We start from the raw sequence: 20,603 nt of genomic DNA, 5'->3' as shown, positions 1-20,603 counted from the left end.
AATGCTCTGGATTTAACAATGAAGTCATCCTTCTTGCTTCCCAATATTTTGATGGAAGGTCCACAAATGTCTTAAGAGTTTCACAATTAGCCAGGTGCTTCATCTCCATGTCCTCTTCTCTGGTGCACAGTAAGCATTTAGGTGAATTCAGTACTCCTATACGAAATGTACTCTTATGGAATCAGTAATTCTCTCTATTGCTTCAAGAGAATAGTGTGTTGTGTATTGAACAGATAATAGCTGTTGCTTGTTATAAATAGGAGCAACAATGGCTGGTCCATGGTGGCAATCCGAGATGCTTGGATTCTGATCCAGGAAGACAAATGCTTTATGTCTCAGCATGTGATTCCTCATCACTTACACAAAAATGGAGGTTTGAGAGCGTGGACTTCAAGGCCCTCTCGAACTGGGACAATGCGGGGCCCAACTGAGTTCACAGGTTGTTCGTGTGTCATGGTGCTATTGTTATACCAGGGTGCAGTATCAGGAAATCAGTATTTCGAGTCTGCTGATACTTTTCTGATACTTATTGAAGTGACGATGTGTTTCAGCAACTGTACAACGATGTTTTTAAACAAAAAAAAAAAAAGACATTATTACAAACGTTAAAACGTGGTTAGTATAGTATTTAGCTTTCGGACTAAGCCTGTTACTGTTATTTTTATGAGGAACTGTGATACAGTAACAGTTAAGACTGTTATTTTTTAAAGATTACCTGTGGTAGTATTTATATAAAGCTAAGGGGTGGAGGGAACACTTTTAAGCAGTGTTTAATTTGCAGGCAAGGAATTTAAGTTGTTCCTCTCAGGTTACATTTTGTTGCTTAACAATGAAGGGAAAGTAGGAATATATACTGTGTGTATATATATGTGTGCTTATTAGACTGGACACTACTCCAATGGAAGTATAATGCCTGTCACTTTTGCATGAAAAGTGTGAAGTTCATTGCAAAAAACCCTGAAACTTCAGTTTCAGGAAGTTACTGACATTTACTTTTGATGGTTGTCTCTGCTTCAGATTTATGGTAACACAATTGAAATATTCCAAGGCTTATGACTCATATTTGTAGGTTATATATTGAAATCCCTTTTAACTGTCACCCAATTAACCACCAGTACCAAAACAAAATCACTTAAAAACAAACCTATTCAATTGCCGTAATGTCACAGCCTGGCTGTCAGTGTTGCCACATTAGTAAGTTCGTGCAAACATTCATGTTCAGTGAATATTCGAACCTAAATTAGTGTACTATTTATGTTGTGTGATGTATTTTTATAAGGAAAATCCACACAGTTTTTATGCTTTTTTATGAAGAAAATCGACAGTTCTTATGTTTACTTAGTTATGATCAAGTGATTGAGGAATGAGCTCAGTGGTGGCTCCTGCATATTTCTTAAGAGGAGGAAAGAAGTTAAGCACGAAATGACACCTTCTTGAATGAAACATGCTACAAATTAGCCTACATGCATACATGTAAGACCAGGTAGTGTTGGGGTTGGCCTTCCCTTCTGTATAGCAATAATCTGTTCTTGTAAACTGAGTTTCCTAAATTGTCCAAAATATATAATGTTTTCACTTCCATTCATTGTTGAATAATTGCGAAAATTAACAATTACAATGAAATTCACAACCTCGTAGCATTTTTCGAGCACACTACAGCATCACACGTGTTGGAAGAGACTAGCTACTAACTCGTAACCGGAACCGTTTTACGGAAATGGGAATGGGAAATGATCTGAGGAAAGCGAGAACACTGCACCCACCCATGTGGTCTGTGTTGCCACATGTACATTTTACAAGTTCATTATCACATGCTTTTGAAGAATGTCAGTTCTTGTAAAGTCATACTACCATTATTGTTCAAAGCTGTTGGTGGCCGATTAATTTTTCTTATGTTAAAAATAATGTAGTTTGGAGTACTTTCAATTTCAAATATATTTGTACAAAACTGACAACTTGGCTGTTGCCCTGTCTAGTAAACAATGAATAGAAGTGAATTTCAGGGGCCAACTACGTAGAACTACTTCCTCTTTGTTTTATATAAACCCGACTTTAACTTTCAAATATCCACGAAAGTTTCAAACCATGAATAGTAGCCTATATAAAGTGCAATGAATAATATTTTTGATTTATAATTAAAAAAAAGTTTACATGATATCTTTCATAGCGTTGCGTTAAAACTGTTTTTGTTGTGTCTCCTCCTAGATGTGTTATAGTCTGGTTGAATGCAGCATCGTTAGGTGGCAGCAGTAGCTAGCTTGCTGCACGACCAGTCGGTTTCTATTTCCCGCCCATGCGCTGATTCAGAGGAGGATCTCCTCCCTCTCCTTTCATTTACTTGCTTTAAAACTCTGCTTCTTTCTCTGGCCGCTAGTGCGCTGTTGTCTATGTGTGTTAACTGCAGTAGAGGAGGAATGGAGTGCCTTTCCTCTACACAGACAATCTCACATCTTTGTCATAGTTTTCTACAGCACATGAGCGCGCGTCGTTTAAAACTCGATCAGCCGAGTTTTTCTTGTAGCTGTGAACTTAAAAATTATCGAATCTTCCTCGAATTTCAAGGCACATATTTTATTTGGTATTTACTTTCAAAAGAAGAAAATGTGAGGAGGACGTTCCTCCCTTCCCTCCCCCGAGGAACCGCCACTGAATGAGCTTCACATGACTGCAGTTTCAACAGTTGGCATCATGAAATACAAACGGATAATTTTTAAAACTATTTATTCAGTTATCTGGCAATATCTTGTATCTAGAACTATCCTGGTCCCTTTGGTGCTGGTTAAGAGGAATTCTACTATATTTCACGGAGCTTCTTATTCTAGAGTAATTCAGATTTCATTTAGTGTTTGTCTTTTAAGGGCACAGACTCCCTCAGTTATCATCTCAAAGTCTTCAGGTTCTTTTCAGAGTAAAAATCTGAATAGCAGTGTTCTTCGACATCATCTTATTGTATCATAAAAGATGGAGTCACGGTTGAGTTGAGTAAAACTGTATTGTAACGAAACCCATGAAAAGTTGTAGAATCTGAAAAATAGATTTCAACACATCTAAATTGCTGGTGTACCATGGTGACTTAGTGCTAGAGCGCTTGAGTTATAAGCCCAGGTTCAAATTCCCTACAACTAAGATGTAAGTTATGTCAAGTCGATCACATCCCGTTGGTGATGCTCACTCGCTATACTGTAGATAGTGCAAGTATTTTGTACCGAAGAATAACAGGTAGTGCTGTAACCTATACAGTCGACATCTAGCAGCCTGCAGTGTCTATGCGAGAGCAGGAGAGAGGAGACAGATACTCTGCTCCCTGGTAACCATGACAGCAGCAGTTAAACGAATAAGATAGCTGGTTAGTGGAGTGTTTAAACTTGACTAGAATGCTCAAGGGGAGCCGAATTTGGAGATGTCCTACCCATCGCTGACAACTGTACTGCTGTACTGGTAGTCATGGCTGCTTTCGGCTATATTGGCAAGCTCTCTCTCTTTTTCTCTCTTCTTTGTTTTAGAAAAATGAGTCACGTGGTGTTAGTTTTCTCTCCCTGAGTAAAAGTTTTCTTTTATGTTGGTAGATTTTTCTCTTGTGTGCGGGTATTCCTGTTATTTTTTTCTTTTGTATTACGAGATATTTATTTATACAGTATATTAAATATATCGAGAGTTTAGAAACAAATGCAGATTTGTTTAGCTTCTTCTAGTAGCAGTTGTTCAGTATGTTATGACCTAATTGATCGGTTTGCAAAGAAAGAGGATCATGGAGTGAATTTGCTGTAAAATTAGGCTATGTAATAGTAATGAGCAAGCCCTGGATTCTTAGGTTCGAACCCATTTTTTGCTATCTCGTTACTCTCGAAGTATTGCTTTTCTTATTCGTTTTATGTAGAACATTCTTAAATTTAATATGACCTAAAAAGATCTAATTCGTAGGTTAGGACTTAAAATGTCCTAAAGAGACCTAATTCATATTAGGAGCACTACTTAAATGAGTGGTTTGCAGGTGTAATAATTGAATAAAGATACAGTGTTGTAATCATAATAGACTGTTAATATGTATTAATATTGATAAATAGTTCCATAAAACATCCCATCATCATCATGTGAATCAGCAGGCTACTTTTTAGATTTATAATGTTAGGCCTGTAATAACAGATATTTGAATTTAACTCTAAGAATATTGTAATATATTAACAGTATGTTGTTTATTTTTATTCCTTTCCCTGTAAAATCATATAAATTCCTAAACATAAGATTTAAAATCCTAAAACATAAATTGGAAAATTTAATTTTAGTTTCTTAAAACCTATAAATTCTGCTCTTGGTAATGAGGTACGTGACAGGCCTTATATTTTTAATACATGTAATGCAAACTCTCATCAGTCACATCTTGGCTTCCTCAACTTTCAAACCCACCGTCTGTCACTGGTATAAGCTCCATTTTTTCCAGAAAATTGAGTATAATTCGTGTGCTGCTTATACTGGAAAAACTTAAAACACATATTTTATTTATTTTTTATTACTGGTACCTTCATTTTTGCATGCTTGTATTATTTATCATCATTTATCAGTTTTCTTGGGCTATTAGACTCATTGACTCATTGACACCAGACTGCGTTGTCTTCACTTCATCCATTGTGTTAGAATTGGACTTCACCTTGAAGGTTTTACAACCATATTAGTGGGTATTGATTTCCATGCTGACATAATCGACTCATACATTTGCTCAAATGAAGTGAAGCTTTCTTCAGGCAACCAGCCAGTGTCATTTCTATTAGTGCTGTACTGTAATCCATTGGGGTCCCCTATATGAAATAAAAGTAAGCACACCTTAATGGAAAGTATATTTCTATATAATAAACGTAGGTTGGTACATAAATAAATTGACATAAATTTGGGTACATAATATTCTAGGTATTTATTGTAATACAATAAACTAATAAAATTAAAAAATGAATTCATGAACACTAGGTATTCTAAGTCCTTCAGATAATAGAGTAACTTCATTAAATTGTTGGTATGGTGATTAAAATTTGAAATATTTCTCACTTGTTTTTACTGATGCAAAATCATCAATTACTGTTCTGCTAAGATTTGTTTTTTGAGCTCTTTCATTTTTAATGGACAGCAAAACTAAACCAGTTGGACAATCTTGCCCTGTAAGCTATGTAGACAGTTTCGAAAATGATCATTCCACCTTGTGTACAGTCACTGTTAAGTACATGAAACATACAAGATCAAAAAGTTAGTGAAGCATTGTCTATTATAAACAGATCAGCCAATGCTTTAACATTCTTCATTTTTTCAAGCTCGTCTTTAAAGAAAGTCCTGATGGAAAACACTTGAGATTAAAATGGAGATGTATCTTCAGAAAATCTTTTGCAAAAATCATCTTCTGGTCTCTTCCCAATTTCTGCCTCTTTGGAGTTCACAAAAATTGTGGTTGTAAGTCCTGTGTTGCTCCAATAGCCTTCATGTTCTGTAAACAGTTCTTGAGCTCTGAAGAAGTAGTGTCTATCATTGGATAAGATACAGTTGCATCGAAATGGCGCTCTAAAAAACAATGTATTATCTCTTAAAATTCATCGAATTAAGTTTTACACATTGAAATGTTTGATAGTAATAATAATATTGCCACTAATGGAATACTGTTTGACAATAATTGCCTTGTGTTCAGGGTTGTATGCTTCCATTTTTGTATTCAGCTGCCAACTGACTCTCCAAACCTTTCTGTATCACAGGAATATCTTCTTCTTCATCAAGGGTGTATACTACTACAGTATTTAGGCACAAATGACCCATAAACTGGAAATCAAGTAGACCACAATGTGATACCCGCTTTGCGATGCTACTGGGTTTAATTTCCTGAATTTTCTCGGGAGACAGCATGTGTCACAGGAATATCACAAATTCACCAAAAGTCGCACACCTACGTCACTGCAAAGGAAACAAAATAATGGTGTCATGAGCAAAAATTCACCTTGTAAAAACCAAAAATAAAAATTTACAAATGATTATCAGCATGTAGACACCTGCAATTCATTATCAGTTATCAACTGTTGTTAACAGTGGTAAAAATGTTCATTTGTTACAAATGTTCGTTGATAGTTAATAGTAGTATTGATAATTTTAATAGTTAAAGATAATGTTTTGACAGTAAAATTACAAATACCCAGAAAACTCATAAATCAGACTTTCAGGAATTAACATTTCAATTGCTGCCACAAACATAAAAAATAATTAAACAGCTTTACTAAAATATAATATAATATTTGTCTTCGTCATTTTTAAGTAAGACTTCTTCCTGGGGAGGGGGTGTTGTTTCTTGAGTAGGATTCCCAGTGGAGATAGGCACCTTTTCCCTGTTGTAAATGTTATTAAGCTTTTCACTTGTTGTGTTGATGTACACCCTTAGATAAATTCCAAACAAGGAGAAAAATACACGACACTGAATGAAACACATTATAGCAAAATAATATTTGAAAGCTCTTTACTGAATGCTGAGTGCTACTTTCCTTTCTGGGCTCTCTGAAGACTGTTGTGGGGTGCGGTGATAGTTGCTATCTATGTTGTTACAGACAAATGTATTGACTGGCTTAATTGTCTCCCCATTTAATGTTCATGCTAGTTGATGGCTTTTCAGTTTTTTCTCTGCAAAATTTACAGAAGTCCCTTAAGTGTGAATGAAATGAGACAAGTTGCCTTCAGGCTAGGAGCTCACATAAATGTTAACGGGCCACTATACTGAAATTTCCAAGTTCCATATTGTAAAGGATTCACGATAGTGAAATAAATAACTTCCATATTTATGAAGCTAGATTCATCAAATTTTGATCACTGGTATATCTAGTTATTAATGACAAATGTACAACATTTCATCCACCTGTGATCAGTGGTTTGCATTTTATAATATTTTATTAAAATATTGAATCACTTTATATAAAAAGTCCCTTGCTTCACAGTTTACATTATTCTTAACTGATATTCACTTATATGAATATACTATAGGATTTTGCTGTAAAATTAATCAGTAAATTACTAGAATTTTTTTATTATAAAAGAATAAAAAATAAAAATATTAATAACCATAAAAAATGTCTAGTAATTTACCGATTCATTGTGTAGAGAAACCCAATAATAATGTTTGTTCCAATGTATATAAAGAATCATATAGGTGAATATCAGTTAAAAATAATGTAAATTGCGGCGCAAGGGACTTATTATATAAAGTGATGCAATATTTCATTAAGATATTAATAAAATGCAAACCATTTGTCATAGAGAAATGAAATTTTGTACATGTGTTATTAACCAGCTACACCAGTGTTAAACGTCTTGTGAATTTAGCTTTACAAATATGGAAGTTAGTAATTTCAGTATAGTGTCCCCTTGAGATGAGTCTTGCCCTCATTGATTCATTGACTCATTGATTCTCTGTAGAGAACAACACTATTACTGTGATTGAATCCAACCAAACAATGAAGTAAGTGATGGAGTGGAAGTGTACATTGCGTAAATTTAAACAGCATTTATCAGGAATATAGTTAAATATAAAAAGATCTTAAACTAAGATTAGCCATCATCATAGCCTAGGCGCTCGCGAATAACGCACAATATCTCCTGTGTTAACAGGGAAAAACTCGACAAGAAATTTAACCTCTCAGCTTATGCCAATTTGGACTTAAACCCAGATTTTCAGTTTAATATTCAGTATGCTAACTGTACTACACATATTAGTCTTAACTGAACAGTTGGAGTGTCACCTTTCTACACTGGAGAACCAGGTTCGAATTCTGGCGAATGTAAGTGTGATTTGTGGTGAAGAAATACTTGGAGTTCTTCTGTTTCTCTATTAATTCAAAATATCACTATACTACAAAAAATCGTCTACACAGAAAACAGGAGAACATTACTTCGTTTTATCGAACCATTTTCAGTTATCATGAAATTTTTGTATGTTGTGTAAGTTTAGTAGCCACTGGGATTCCTTGGGTTTGTCATGCACTATGACATAGAAAAACATATTGAATATATTTTTGATACTATAAATACTGTAATACTAAGTTCTGTTGAATGTTGATTAGTACTGAGACACCACATCTCTGACATCTATTTGGGAGTTACATTATAAAATGCTTTTAATGCAGAAGTGTCTGGTGCCTACATTTGTTTCTTACTAAATGTGCACAAGTTTGTAAGAGTAAAATCCTCTTTTTCTACAAACTAAACACTGCTTAGAAGTTAATGTTAGTAGGAATGGGAGCTGAATAAGGGTTGTCTGTGTATCAGTTCCAGTTTGTGACAAGCTACTGCATCTTATTGTTTAATTTCTGCGAATTAATTTTCCATGGCCTCAGAAACTACTTCACAAATACATCTCTCTGGTAGAGTTGTATTTCTAAAAAATAAATTGGTTGTATTTATTGCTAGTCAGCAAATCTGTCCAAGAAAAAATAGCATTGTTTGAAAAAGTGGCGTAGGTAGTCTATACAACTGTGTATGTTACTACATGAAGGTAAAGTAAGGCTAAATTATGTACATTTTTAAGATGTATGAATGGGGCCTGATGAAATAAATGCAGCTTATTGCGAGGCATCTGTAGAGAAGATATTCACTTTGAGCAGTACGTTATCATTTGATACTTGCTCTTTAACTCCTCCTACCTATTTATAGACTTCACAGTGAAAACGCATTACTTGGCCTTACTATTTTTATAAAGAGCGATACACCATCATGAAATTTGTTACTATAGTAAGCAGGGGACCATGTTCACTGCTTGTAAACTGTAAATAGTTTCCTTTAATTTATAGAAAATTGTAGTAGCAAGAGATACTGTAAAAGTCAGATGCTTCTGCAACTGATTTATCACATTATTCGTTCTGAAATCAACTATAGCTTCAGTATTCATGATTACCGACATGATTAAAAAACGAGTTTAATAATGGAGACTCAAAACAGTGAATGTTTATGAGATGGAAACTAAAGTAACATACCTTAACCTAACATACTGTAATCTAACCTCTGAAGTTATATTGAATGTTAAAGTGTGTTCTTATGAGGGTTGCCAGACAAAGGAAACACAACCGTTGTATTAACGAAAATTGTCGTAATTCAGCACAGAATTATGTTACATTTCTCACCTACTTTTATAGATAGTGCATACAAACATATATTTCACATAGTACCCACTAAATTTTAGTTCCATTTAAGAAAAATTACTAATTATTGTTCACATCCACAAGAGCATTGAGCATTTCAGACAAATCGCCATCAGTTGTTTCATCATCAATATTCATAACCATAAAGCATTCATGATGCCATTCTTTGTATCATCATTGAACTTGTCCGAAAGTAGGATTAAAAAATCAAAATATGCTGATAATATAACAGTGTTGAGTTTAAGTAAACTGCAGGTAGAATAACTACCAGTCTCCTTCACCCACTGTGAATTAAGTAAAGTTCCATTCACTGTTTTCGGCAGGAAGAGAATTCTTATTATTAAGGAATCTTTTGCCCGTTAAAAACATGTTTCTTTTATATTAGTCAGCGATATACTGAATGAAAGAAATTGTCAAAATATTTTTGTCTCTTCAGTAAAATTGTCGTATAAAATTGCTTACAACATAGACTTTGGTCGTACATTGTACAATAAGTCAAAATAGTCATATGCATGTGATTATAATTGTATGTATGGAAACCTTGGTTTTCATGTCTTTATATTGTTACATACTATGATGTCTTGTAATTTTTAAATGTTCAGTTGGGTATTCTGGGACTCCAATGTGAAGAACAAGAACTACATCAGAAGTAATGACCTAGTATAAAAGTTAAAATAATAAATTACTGTCATTACAAAACAGAGTAAGAAGTGATAAAAGGCCATGTAACAAAGATACAGTAACTATACTGCTACATAATATCTTTCTTAACTAACTTCCAACAATGGTGTATTGCTCCTAAAGAATGGCTGTAATGTTAACGTGATCGAAGCAGTTGTCATCTTTTGCATTCTGTGAGTAATTTCCCTACAGATGTTTGCGCATATTATGTTAGTTTCACTAGGCTATATTCATCCCTCTTGAAAAGTAAAAGAAAATTTGCCTGCACCTATTGAACTAATCATAGAGGAAGGAAATAGTGAAAGAACTTCTGACTTGTGCATAAGCTATGTAGAGAGCTTTTTTTTTTGTTAAGAATAATGCATCTCTACCAGGTTAGCGAGATTGAGTTATGTAAATATCAGGATTATGACCTGAAACTTTTTTAAGTAACAAAGACAGATCTGACCTCTTATTTAAAGTAGATTTATTTTTAATTTTTAATCTATTTTTACAGCCATTTTTGCCTTTTTCTGCATTTCAAACATCATCCTCTTTTGTTCCTTTCACTTCTTCATTCCAGCCTCTCATTAGTATTCCACTAACATAATACTAGTATTTGGGGCCATGTGTGTGTTTTCCCAAACTTTTTACATATCCATACTATTTTAGTATCTTAGTTTGAACTGGAATCTTCAACATTGAAAATCATCTCTCTACCTATTTGTTTACCATAGTGCCTTTGTTACTCTAAACATATAAAAGAAAAATTATTTGAATTGGCTACGTCAGTTTTCGCTCAAATTCATCGCTATTTGCTTAAAAATTATCCCCACATCTCAATAATTGTGAATAGTATTTAAATTAAAATGAGTTATTAAATAAAATATTAAATAGTAATGATAATGATGACGACAATGCTTACATTTAAAGTATTTTCTCCACTGCTTTTCGGAATTTAGGGAAGGACTAATTCTGTCTGTAGAGAAATTGTCTTGCCACAACTTACTGCAAACACTGCCATTTTTTTTTATATAGTTTAGTAAACTTTAAAAAAATTTTTCTTTTATGCTAAGGCTGGGCCCTTTTAAATTTTATTTGATTGTTAATGTGTCTTTCGTTTCTTTAATTTTCTGTTACGTGCTATAACTATCTTGAATCTATTGTAACCAATGAAGTGGTGCTTTTCTGTAGAAGTATGTCCCCTCTGTGAGAACATCTTATTGCAATTTACAAAACTTTGTCATTATGAAATGTTTAGAATTAGACCATGTAGTCTGGTAATATCAGTCTCAAGAAAGGTCCTTAATAGTACAGTATCACAGTGTATCGATTCATTACTTCATGGTAAAATTATGGTTCCTAACACTATGTCATTCATTCATGTAAAAGAATTGTGTTTGGTAGATATACAGGATAAATATAGGCCTATGTATTAGTTTGATAGTGCATTGAGAGGTGAACACACATCGATCAACTGGACTGATATTAAGACATGCACTATTGGGACATAGGAAGAATGAGGACATCTGACAAAAACTAAATGTAGGATATGGTATCAACAGGGCCGGGTATTTATGGAGATCGCGAAAATCACGACATAATAGATGTACAATAGATTTTTACTAATCTTTACGTATTAAGTGATTCTGATTAATAATATGCGGATAAAACAATTGCGACAAATCACGAAATAGAGTTGTAATAGCGAATATGAACACATTCGCGAATTATCACTATTGTGTCGTTTTATAGCGAATTTCATATCCTGAGATTTTTTTTTTCGAATTTTTTTTTCTCTTGAATTTGTAATATATCCAAGTAGGCTACATTACATGGTATTTCAGGTGTTCTGATTACATTAGTGAATTCAGAAGATGGAGAATTCAGCATTTCACTAATAATTTGAAAGTGTTAATTTGAGGGCTGCAAGTTTTTTTCGTTTTTAATGAATGTGTGTTAAATACAGTCTCAATCCAAGAAGTATTGTCTATTGGCCATACCGCACCTTTATCAGAATCCAATGAACCTTTAATGTTAATTATTTGGAAAATAATATTCACACTGAGTTAATACTTCAATTCCAAAATAATTTTATTTTGAAAAATTTCCATTAATCTCTGCCAAGAGTACATATCAATCTCCAACAATCTCCGCCAACATCAATATTAAAAAAAACACAAATGATAAAATTGATCTCCATAAATACCTATTACTGGGTATCAATAAAATCAGTTGGAGAAGGCATGCAGAAAGATGGAATCTGAACAGACTGCATTATAATCTCTTGATCTGAAGGATGCTTCAAGAAACACTGGAAAGTTCAGTTTCGACATCTACACCTCATCAGCTCCAGAAGACGAAACCGATCAAGTGGTCTAACACATAAAGATCTCCTTGTCAGGAATCTTGAAGAAAAGAAGAAAACTGCTCTCAAGCACCTGAAAATTCCTGAAGCCAGCATATTGATGAATTGTGAAAGAGATCGTTTGAATCCCGGTCATCTATGAAGACTATCCAAGAGCCAATTCATGGGTCAGCACCAAAAAGAATTTATCGTCTTCGGAATATATTAATGCAATCAAGAAGTCCTGCAACCTTACTGTAGTGCACTCCGTTCCTGGCAGAGCTTTCAATATGACCTGTTGCCGTCATCCTCGCTGCAACGAGACAGAAACTCTTGGCCATGTGTTGGGCTTTTGTCGGAAAAGAGAGTTATTGCATAACAACAGGCATCATGGAGTCCGTGGAGCCATTGCCTGTCTTCTTCGGAACAAGGGTTGGGAAGTTCATGAAGAGATCTACTGAATTTCTGAAAACGACTCTCACAGAAGAGCAGATATAATAGCAATAAACAGGCAATAACAAAAGGCTATTAACATAGATCCAACTGTACGCATGGAGAGAGATCTAAACCAAGCTCATCAGGTTGATCATGAAAAGAGGGCCATTTATGAGCCTTGTATTCCCTACCTTAGTGCCAAGTATAACAGCCCTCGCTTCAATTGATCAGTGACAGGTTTATTTTTTGGTGCGCGGAGTTCTTTACCAAAATTTACATATCATTTTTTAAAACAATTATCAATACCATCTTTTGAAGCTCAAAAAATCATCTCGCAAATTCTTAAAGATTCCCTGCAGATTATACTACCATTCAGAAGTTTTTAATTAAGGATATGCTAATTTTAAATAAAATAATTTATTTATAAGTATAATTTTTAGGTAATCTTCTAAGATTTTATTTTATAATTGATAATCAATGGTGCTTAATTATTACATTTTATTTTTGTAACAGTATTCATATTTAATTCATTATATTTTATTTGCTATTAATTTCTGGATCCTCGTCATCCTTATTAAGGCTGAAAGATTTCTCTCTCTCTCTCTCTCTCTCTCTCTCATCGATTTTTGATGGTTCACAGAACTGTATACATTTAAATGTATATTTCTGCAATAATTATTATTATTATTATTATTATTATTATTATTATTATTATTATTATTTTTTTTTTTTTTCCGTTTTTGACAAATGTGCAAGGTAATACACTTACAAGTGTATTTATTTTAATTATGTGGCATTTGTCCTTTATTGTTGTCTGCAGCAGAATATATTATTTAATAATGTTTTAATTTGTCTAGTCTGAGCACAAATTGAATCAACTTAAAAAGTAAAGAGAGCAAGAAGGAAGGAAAGAAAAGGATTGTGAAGAAATAATATCCAACAATTACAGGTTGGAGAATATTGATGGGACATATTTCAAATGCATGTTTCCAGACATGGAAGAAGCACATTTATTAAGCACTATGTGTAACTCATGACCAAAATACAGGAGTTCAGCACCATTTCATCATTTGAATACTACATCATCCCGTAAATGGGCACCACCTTGATGAGAACATTCTTGCATTCTCTTAGCTATACCCTCCATAGTGTGGGATGCAGCAAATCGGCTGGATGGCCTCTATCTCCCTCCAGACATTTTCTTTGAATTCAACAATCATATTTGCTATCATGGTAACTTACACACTTTTTCCTTTACAAGCGGCAGCAGACTTGCTATACCTGGAGGGCGAGCCACTGACCTATGTAAAGACTTTTAAATACCTTGGGATAACCCTGCAACAAAATGGATCGACATACGGAGTCCACATCAAAGACAGAGTGGCAGGGGCAATGATTGCCATGAACGACATTCAGTACCTAACCAGGATCTTGTTGGAAACGGCGATGAAAATTTTCACGGCTAAAATAGTGCCTATCATCACATATGGCCTCGATATTGTCTGGCAATACCTCACTAAAGGTAACCTGAAGGACCTCGAGAAAGTGAAAGCGACATATCTGAAACAGGTACTTGACCTGTCCAGATTTGCACCATCCAGAATCGTCTATGAGCTAACCAGAGAACCTATGTTACTAGAAGACCTACGGCTGCAATTCCTACTGCCATCAACATCAGCATACGAGAGCACTGTCCTCGAACACCAACGTAAGAAAGCAGAAATATGGGAGGAGTTTTATGTCACGGACGCCATGGCCAGAGAGGACTGGAAGGAGGCCAACTATCTACAGAGACATCAGGTGACCAGATTTGCGACCCACAGCTTCCACTTCAAAATATGCTGCAACACCAGCTTTCACGACCCGAACGAAGAGTGCATGTGTTTACTGTGTGACGAACTATGTGGAAGATACCATGTGATGGAGTGTAAAAACCGATTAGTTTCACTGACCAAGTTCTCCAGCAGCGAAAGCTAAAATAATATATTATCCTGCACATTGTGCGCACTTCCGTTATTATTTTTCCTTTAGTTAACCCCACAAGAAGTATTCTGGTGTGGTTAGATCCAGAGATCTGGATGGCCAATGTATATTGCCGAATCTGGAAATGTGGTGTCCAGGGAATTATTTAAGGGTTGCTTGCCATTGGCGCTAATCCCATATGACTAGTGGCACCATCCTGTTTCATCCACATGTCTCTAAGACCGAGCCATTTTATTTCGGGAATGAAAAAGGGAGTGACGTGTTGTGGTCAATTCCCCTGGATGCCTCATTTCCAGGTCGTCCAGAGAGTGGTAGTGTATTTAAAGGCTGGACAGAATACATTCAGATTATAATTATTACTTCTTGGTGTATAGAAATATTCTCACAATTAGGATGTATTTATTGCATGTCCCCCAGAATATGCAGAGGTTGTATCTTACAAGAAATCTATCATTTCGTTTTGTACATTTATTAGGATGGTAGTTAATAGAGGATGTAGAAATACTTTTGCAGTTGTGATATATTCGTTGCATATTCTCAGAACATACAGAAGGTGTATCTTACAGGAAAGCCAGAACTAAAATTTTGTACATTAGAGGTTTGTTCCAGCATGGTTCAGAATTGAATCTAAACTGCCTGTTCATGCAGTGTCTCAATTGTGCATTCCAACAAGACTTGAATTGATTCTGAACTCCCAGTTTCCTGTTCCAACTTACTTTGGAACTTGTTCAGAACGAGTGAAATTAGTTCTTGATTAAGAGCAGGGACTGGGAATTTTGAACTGCTGACGCATGCGCAGATGGCTTAATTTGAAATTGAGGTTAAAATGCTTCGAAACTGGGCAGGTTAAAATAAAAAAAAATAGTCGACCATGAGTGATTTGGAAGGTGATAGTGGTATATATTATGACGAATTAAGCTCGAAAGATAAATATAATTTTAATATGAGAAGAAACTTAGAAATCCATAAAAAGAACAGTTCAACAAATGTTCCAACAATGTAAATTTCCAAACTAGTTCTGAGAATGTACTTAACTAGTGCCTGTGTTGAACAATGTTCGATATTAGTTCGTAATGCGTTCTGAATTGCTTCTGATGACAGTTTAGTGAGGTATAATTGTTTGACAACTAGAAATATTCCTACAGTGCTTTGTAATGATTCATAGCATGTTCCTTACGAAATATAGAGGGTGTATCTGACAGAAAAGGCACGACTTCATTGTGTACATTTGTTAAGATGATAGTTAAGTGAAGTTTGATTTCTTGGGATCTAGAAATACTTTTATAGTTGAGATGTAATCATTGCATATCTTCGGACCATACAGAGGGTATATCTTACAGGAAACTTCATTTTGTACATTTTTTAAGATGGTAGTTAAATGAATTAATATTAATTTTCTTTGAATCAAAAAATATTGCCATAATTGAAATGCATATAATGCATGTTCTTAGGACATATAGAGGGTATATTAAGCCATGACTTAGGAAAGCCACAACTTAATTTTATTCATTTGTAGGTCGATACTACTACATTTTGTTAAAGCTCTCACAAAGAAAGAACTGATTTCTGATAGTGCTGTAATGTCTGTTTTTGAACTCCCTTCTACCTGCTACCTACATTGACTAGTCAATAGGAACTGGATTCGTCACTAATCTTTCCAGTGTCACATGATATTTGAAGACTGTATTGCCACATAGGTCTTTAGCTCAATTGAAGGATATATTTCCAAAGTGACGTTTCTCCATAAAATCACAATGTTCACAAAAGAGCAATTTAAAATATACCATGTAAAATTTAAAATGCAAACTTCATTTTTGGCATATGACTGCTGTCTATTATTACAAATCTATTGACGGGAATGAAAAAATCACACACTCACGGGATTGGTGGAACTGGGATCACATGACTTGGATTTAAGTCATTTTGAAATTAAACATCTTTTATTTACATTTTCTTTGAAGATTTTTTTTTTTTAATTATTTAAAGAATTCAAGGTATTGTGGCTGTAAGTAAATCATTTCTATAGTATTTTATATATGCACCATTTGAGTAGTCAAAGCTGTGTAGAAAAATGGTTTTAATACAATAATGATAATAATTGGATTCTTCAGTTTACCTCCCCTTCTATCTTCTCTTGTGTACCCATTTTTGAAGTAAAATCCAGCAAGTCTCTCTATCCATTTTGGATCAATTCGCAGAATCCTACACGTTGTGGCACAACATACTTTTATTTTATTTCCATCATCTGATTGCACATATAGGTTATAATAAACAGGCGATTTGTTTTTTCACCTTGGCCTCTTTGTCTTGCTGTTTTTGCACTAAAATAGAATTTGTGATGAAATTATCTTGTTCCACTTTATTCTTGAACGAATAAAACAGTGAATGGAATCGCCTCATGTCTTGTACATTTAATTTTGTAGCTTGGCTTATCGTTCATTGCCATGTTTATGCCCGAGTCTTGGCGGGTGACCATCACTTGGACATCTTTGAGTCTTTTCTCTATTTTTCTTTCATTTTGATGGATTTAGAGTCTTTTTTCTCGCATATTTTGAAGATAATGTTGGCATTAACAGACTAACAAGCATCCACCACGATACAACACATGATCACGTGACTATATGGAACATTCCTACTGGGCCTGTGGAAATGCGACTCCTTGGAAATAAAAAACAGCATGGAAATATGTCATATTGGAAATAACATCAATGTTCTATTGCTTTCCAAACCGAGATTAATGTCTTTTGAAAATAATTTCTGCTTAGTATGTTCAAGGATGGCCCTCTCAATATGTTGTTGTTTTCTAATGCTAGGCGTTTGACAATAAAGTCACTTGACCTCTTGCACTCCAATATTTTTCAAAGATATTATCATGACCAGCCACTGAAGCACAGATTTTCAGGTGTTCTGAATCCATTTCTTGGTTTGAGTTGCACAATGGACAGTTAGGGGACTGATATATTCCAATTCTATGCAGGTGTTTGGCCAAACAATCATGGCCTGTTGCCAATCTAAATGCAATTGAAAATGTAGTGCACTATATCATTGTTATGTAGTAGATGAAATATTATATTAAAAATATGAAACAAAATTTAAAATTTGGATTCAATACTGCAAGAGTAAAAATCATGATCACTCCTTAACAACCTGTGTACATAATAATAATATAATAATAATAATAATAATAATAATATAATAATAATAATAAATTAGTATTATTAAAACATACAGCTACTCATAAATTTTTCTGTCGAGAAATTATTTATGATTATATAGTCTACATGAAATATAGTTTGATAAAATAATAATTTTTACCGGTACTTCACAAATTTTAAATGAAATTCATTATATGAAAAGTCTCTCAATATATTGCTATGGTAAACTCCAAAAAATTAAAAAATTGGAGATAAGTCACTTTGCAAAAAAACACTTCAATTGTCACCTGTTTTCCTCTGGGGGAAGGGAGAGAGAATAGTGCTAACTGCAGTGTCACACTCTGGCCTGTACTTACCCCGTGCTTTATTAAAAACGTCAGAAGTGGATTCTTACGTTGTGGTAGAAGTAGTCATTAAGCAATTGAAGAGTTCGCGGGAAAAACGATGAATGTCACAGTTTTCTTAAGGTTGATGCCATTATCTAATTCATATGGATCACTGCGAAATTTAATGTTGTTCTTATGAAAAATGGTAAAAAGGAGAATTATCACCACGAATACAGTAATCCTTTCCTTTATTTTCTATAGAAACAACACTACATATTGCACTTATAGACTCAATTAGATCATCACCTAATCCTTAACAAAAATGTGACATTCATCGTTTTTCCCGCGAACTCTTCAATTACTTTTACTGTCGTGAAAGTTGAAACTTATTTGAAAAGGATGAATGAAATTTTATCTTTATGGCAGAGGTGGAGTGGAGAAGAAAAATAAAAATAAGGAAAGGAGAACACTGCTAGGGACAGGGTGCAGTTAGGCTTTTTACAGACCATTGAGGCATGGAATTGGGATCACTGTTTAACAACTCCACATTTTATTTAAGTCCCATAAAAAGAGAGAAACTGATTTTTTTAATAGGAATTTAGTGATTTTGTATTGTAGAAGAATGTAGTTGTAATATGAATTAAGTCATACCCAAACAACAGTGTTAAATTTAACAAGAACCTTGTTATGCACACATCTGTACCTACAATCATCACAGAATGTTGTTTGCGTTTCAGAGACAAAAGAAAACACATACAAATGAATTGAGTTTAATGGACCAATTTTTTGTACTTACAACTGTTATGTTCCTTTTCATCATATTTATACAAATGTACTTGTACATGAGTTATGTCCGTCCACACAACAGAGAGTATAAAATAAGAAGTATAGCTTGCATTGTGACACTAAGTGGACACAGAATACATTTAAATAGTGAAAAAGTGAAGTGCGTATGTTAAGTTTGTGTGAGAAGATCAGAATAAACAGTGCAGCATTGCACATGCTATCTTGTGTACAGGATGATACATAGTTCGGGGGCAATGTTGGGACTATCTAATTGAAATAGTGGTAATGCATTTGTAATAGGGACATTTAAACCTCTATTAAGCGACTTTAGGATGTACTATTAAGAGAAGGAGGTCGCTTGAAAGGTGGATACAATTTTTTTTTATATATTTCAACACATGTATATCACTTTTCACGAAAATGAGAGCTTTTTAATCTTTCTGATGCCTCCATCAACTGCTTGAGTCATCCTGTATTCTAAAAATAATTTTGCTATTTTTGATATACCAAGAAGATAAAAACGTACAACTAAAATAAAACTGTAAATGCACATATTATTATGCAACCTATGCTGCTTTTGTGTTTGGCTGTTATTTAATATATACAGTAGAACCCCTATTTATCGTTTTTCTGGGGACTCAGAATAATTAATCTTAAATGGAGGTTTACATTAAATAGGGATTTGCTATTATTGTTTAAACATTTTTAAATGCTTTTGAGAAAATTCAATTGCAAAAAAGCTGCAATAAGTAAATTATAGATAACACTGGGGAGAAAAAAAAAAAGAGGATGATTAAAGGGAAGCTGAGTGCCTATCAAATCTTCTCACAATTTCTAAAATTTTTGCATTTTGATTTTTTTTTTTTAATTTTGCGAATTAAATAAACTTTTTCCACAATAGAAAACATTTTCTTTCCGCAGCCATTGTTTTCTAGTGATATGTATTGTAACAGTGAAAACAATTGTATCTCTTCATTGTAATAGCACTCTCATGACGAACATCAATGAGCACAACAAAAACAAGAAGCGACTAATGCTGTTTAGTTGTGTATTGTGATGGATGAATTCTACATCAGTCATTGAATGTGAATGGTTCTCCTAAAGGTTGGAAATTAGCAGATGAACAGGCACACATCTTTGTGTAGGTTCAGTGAGGGAGTGGGGAATGCGTGGCCCACTCCATTAACATGTAGCAGCAAAGTAGCAGTGTTGCAAAGACATAAAAAAATTTGTACTTAGCACAATGATTAGAAATGCATTTATTTTTTCATTAGTCGAGATTTAAAAACATCATTTAAGAATAATTTTTAACGTAAAATGAGGGTTTTACAGCAAAGAGAATAATGTTAAATCGAATTTAGAAGTAGGCCTACGTTAATCCTTCATAATAATTACTGGGACCCTGAAAATTTAACATTAAATGCGAAAAATTGGGGTTCTACTGTAGCCTTTGTAAGGTTGGCACTAATGAGACAAGCAGCTTATAAGGGTGACTGGGTGATACCAGAACTATAGGTTCCATTGTATATATTGTAATAAATTGTTGATAGAATTGTTAATATTTCTTTGTTTGGAACATGTGTTGTACTTGTGTGCCAGGTGATAGTTTTTTCAACACTGGTATTTCTCTAATAATTGCTGAGGTTGATACGGCATTGTTAAGGGGAGACTGAGATGAAAAATAGATTTTCTAAAATTATTTAACGTAACTTTTATTTTTGGTACAATTTAATCATATGTTGTAAATATAGTTCTTTAATGATTT

General features: G+C 34.0%; 1 protein-coding gene across 2 annotated transcripts in view; it reads left to right on the top strand.

Moving 5' to 3' along the window:
* Window positions 1-20,603, top strand: part of LOC138698339 (putative polypeptide N-acetylgalactosaminyltransferase 10) — an 85,926-nt gene that overhangs the window by 51,605 nt on the left and 13,718 nt on the right. For both annotated transcript variants that reach the window (XM_069824188.1, XM_069824189.1), the window contains exon 12: window positions 261-20,603. This exon is cut by the window's right edge and continues 13,718 nt beyond it. In XM_069824188.1, coding sequence (XP_069680289.1) covers window positions 261-431 — 171 coding nt within the window. In that variant the 3' untranslated portion in view covers window positions 432-20,603. The remainder of the gene's footprint in view (window positions 1-260) is intronic.

Source organism: Periplaneta americana, chromosome 4 (genome assembly GCF_040183065.1).
Source record: "Periplaneta americana isolate PAMFEO1 chromosome 4, P.americana_PAMFEO1_priV1, whole genome shotgun sequence".
In the NCBI taxonomy this organism is placed as follows: Eukaryota; Metazoa; Arthropoda; class Insecta; order Blattodea; family Blattidae; genus Periplaneta; species Periplaneta americana.
The sequence above is the reverse complement of the archived record's forward strand: the minus strand, read 5'-3'. Positions and strand labels throughout refer to the sequence as shown.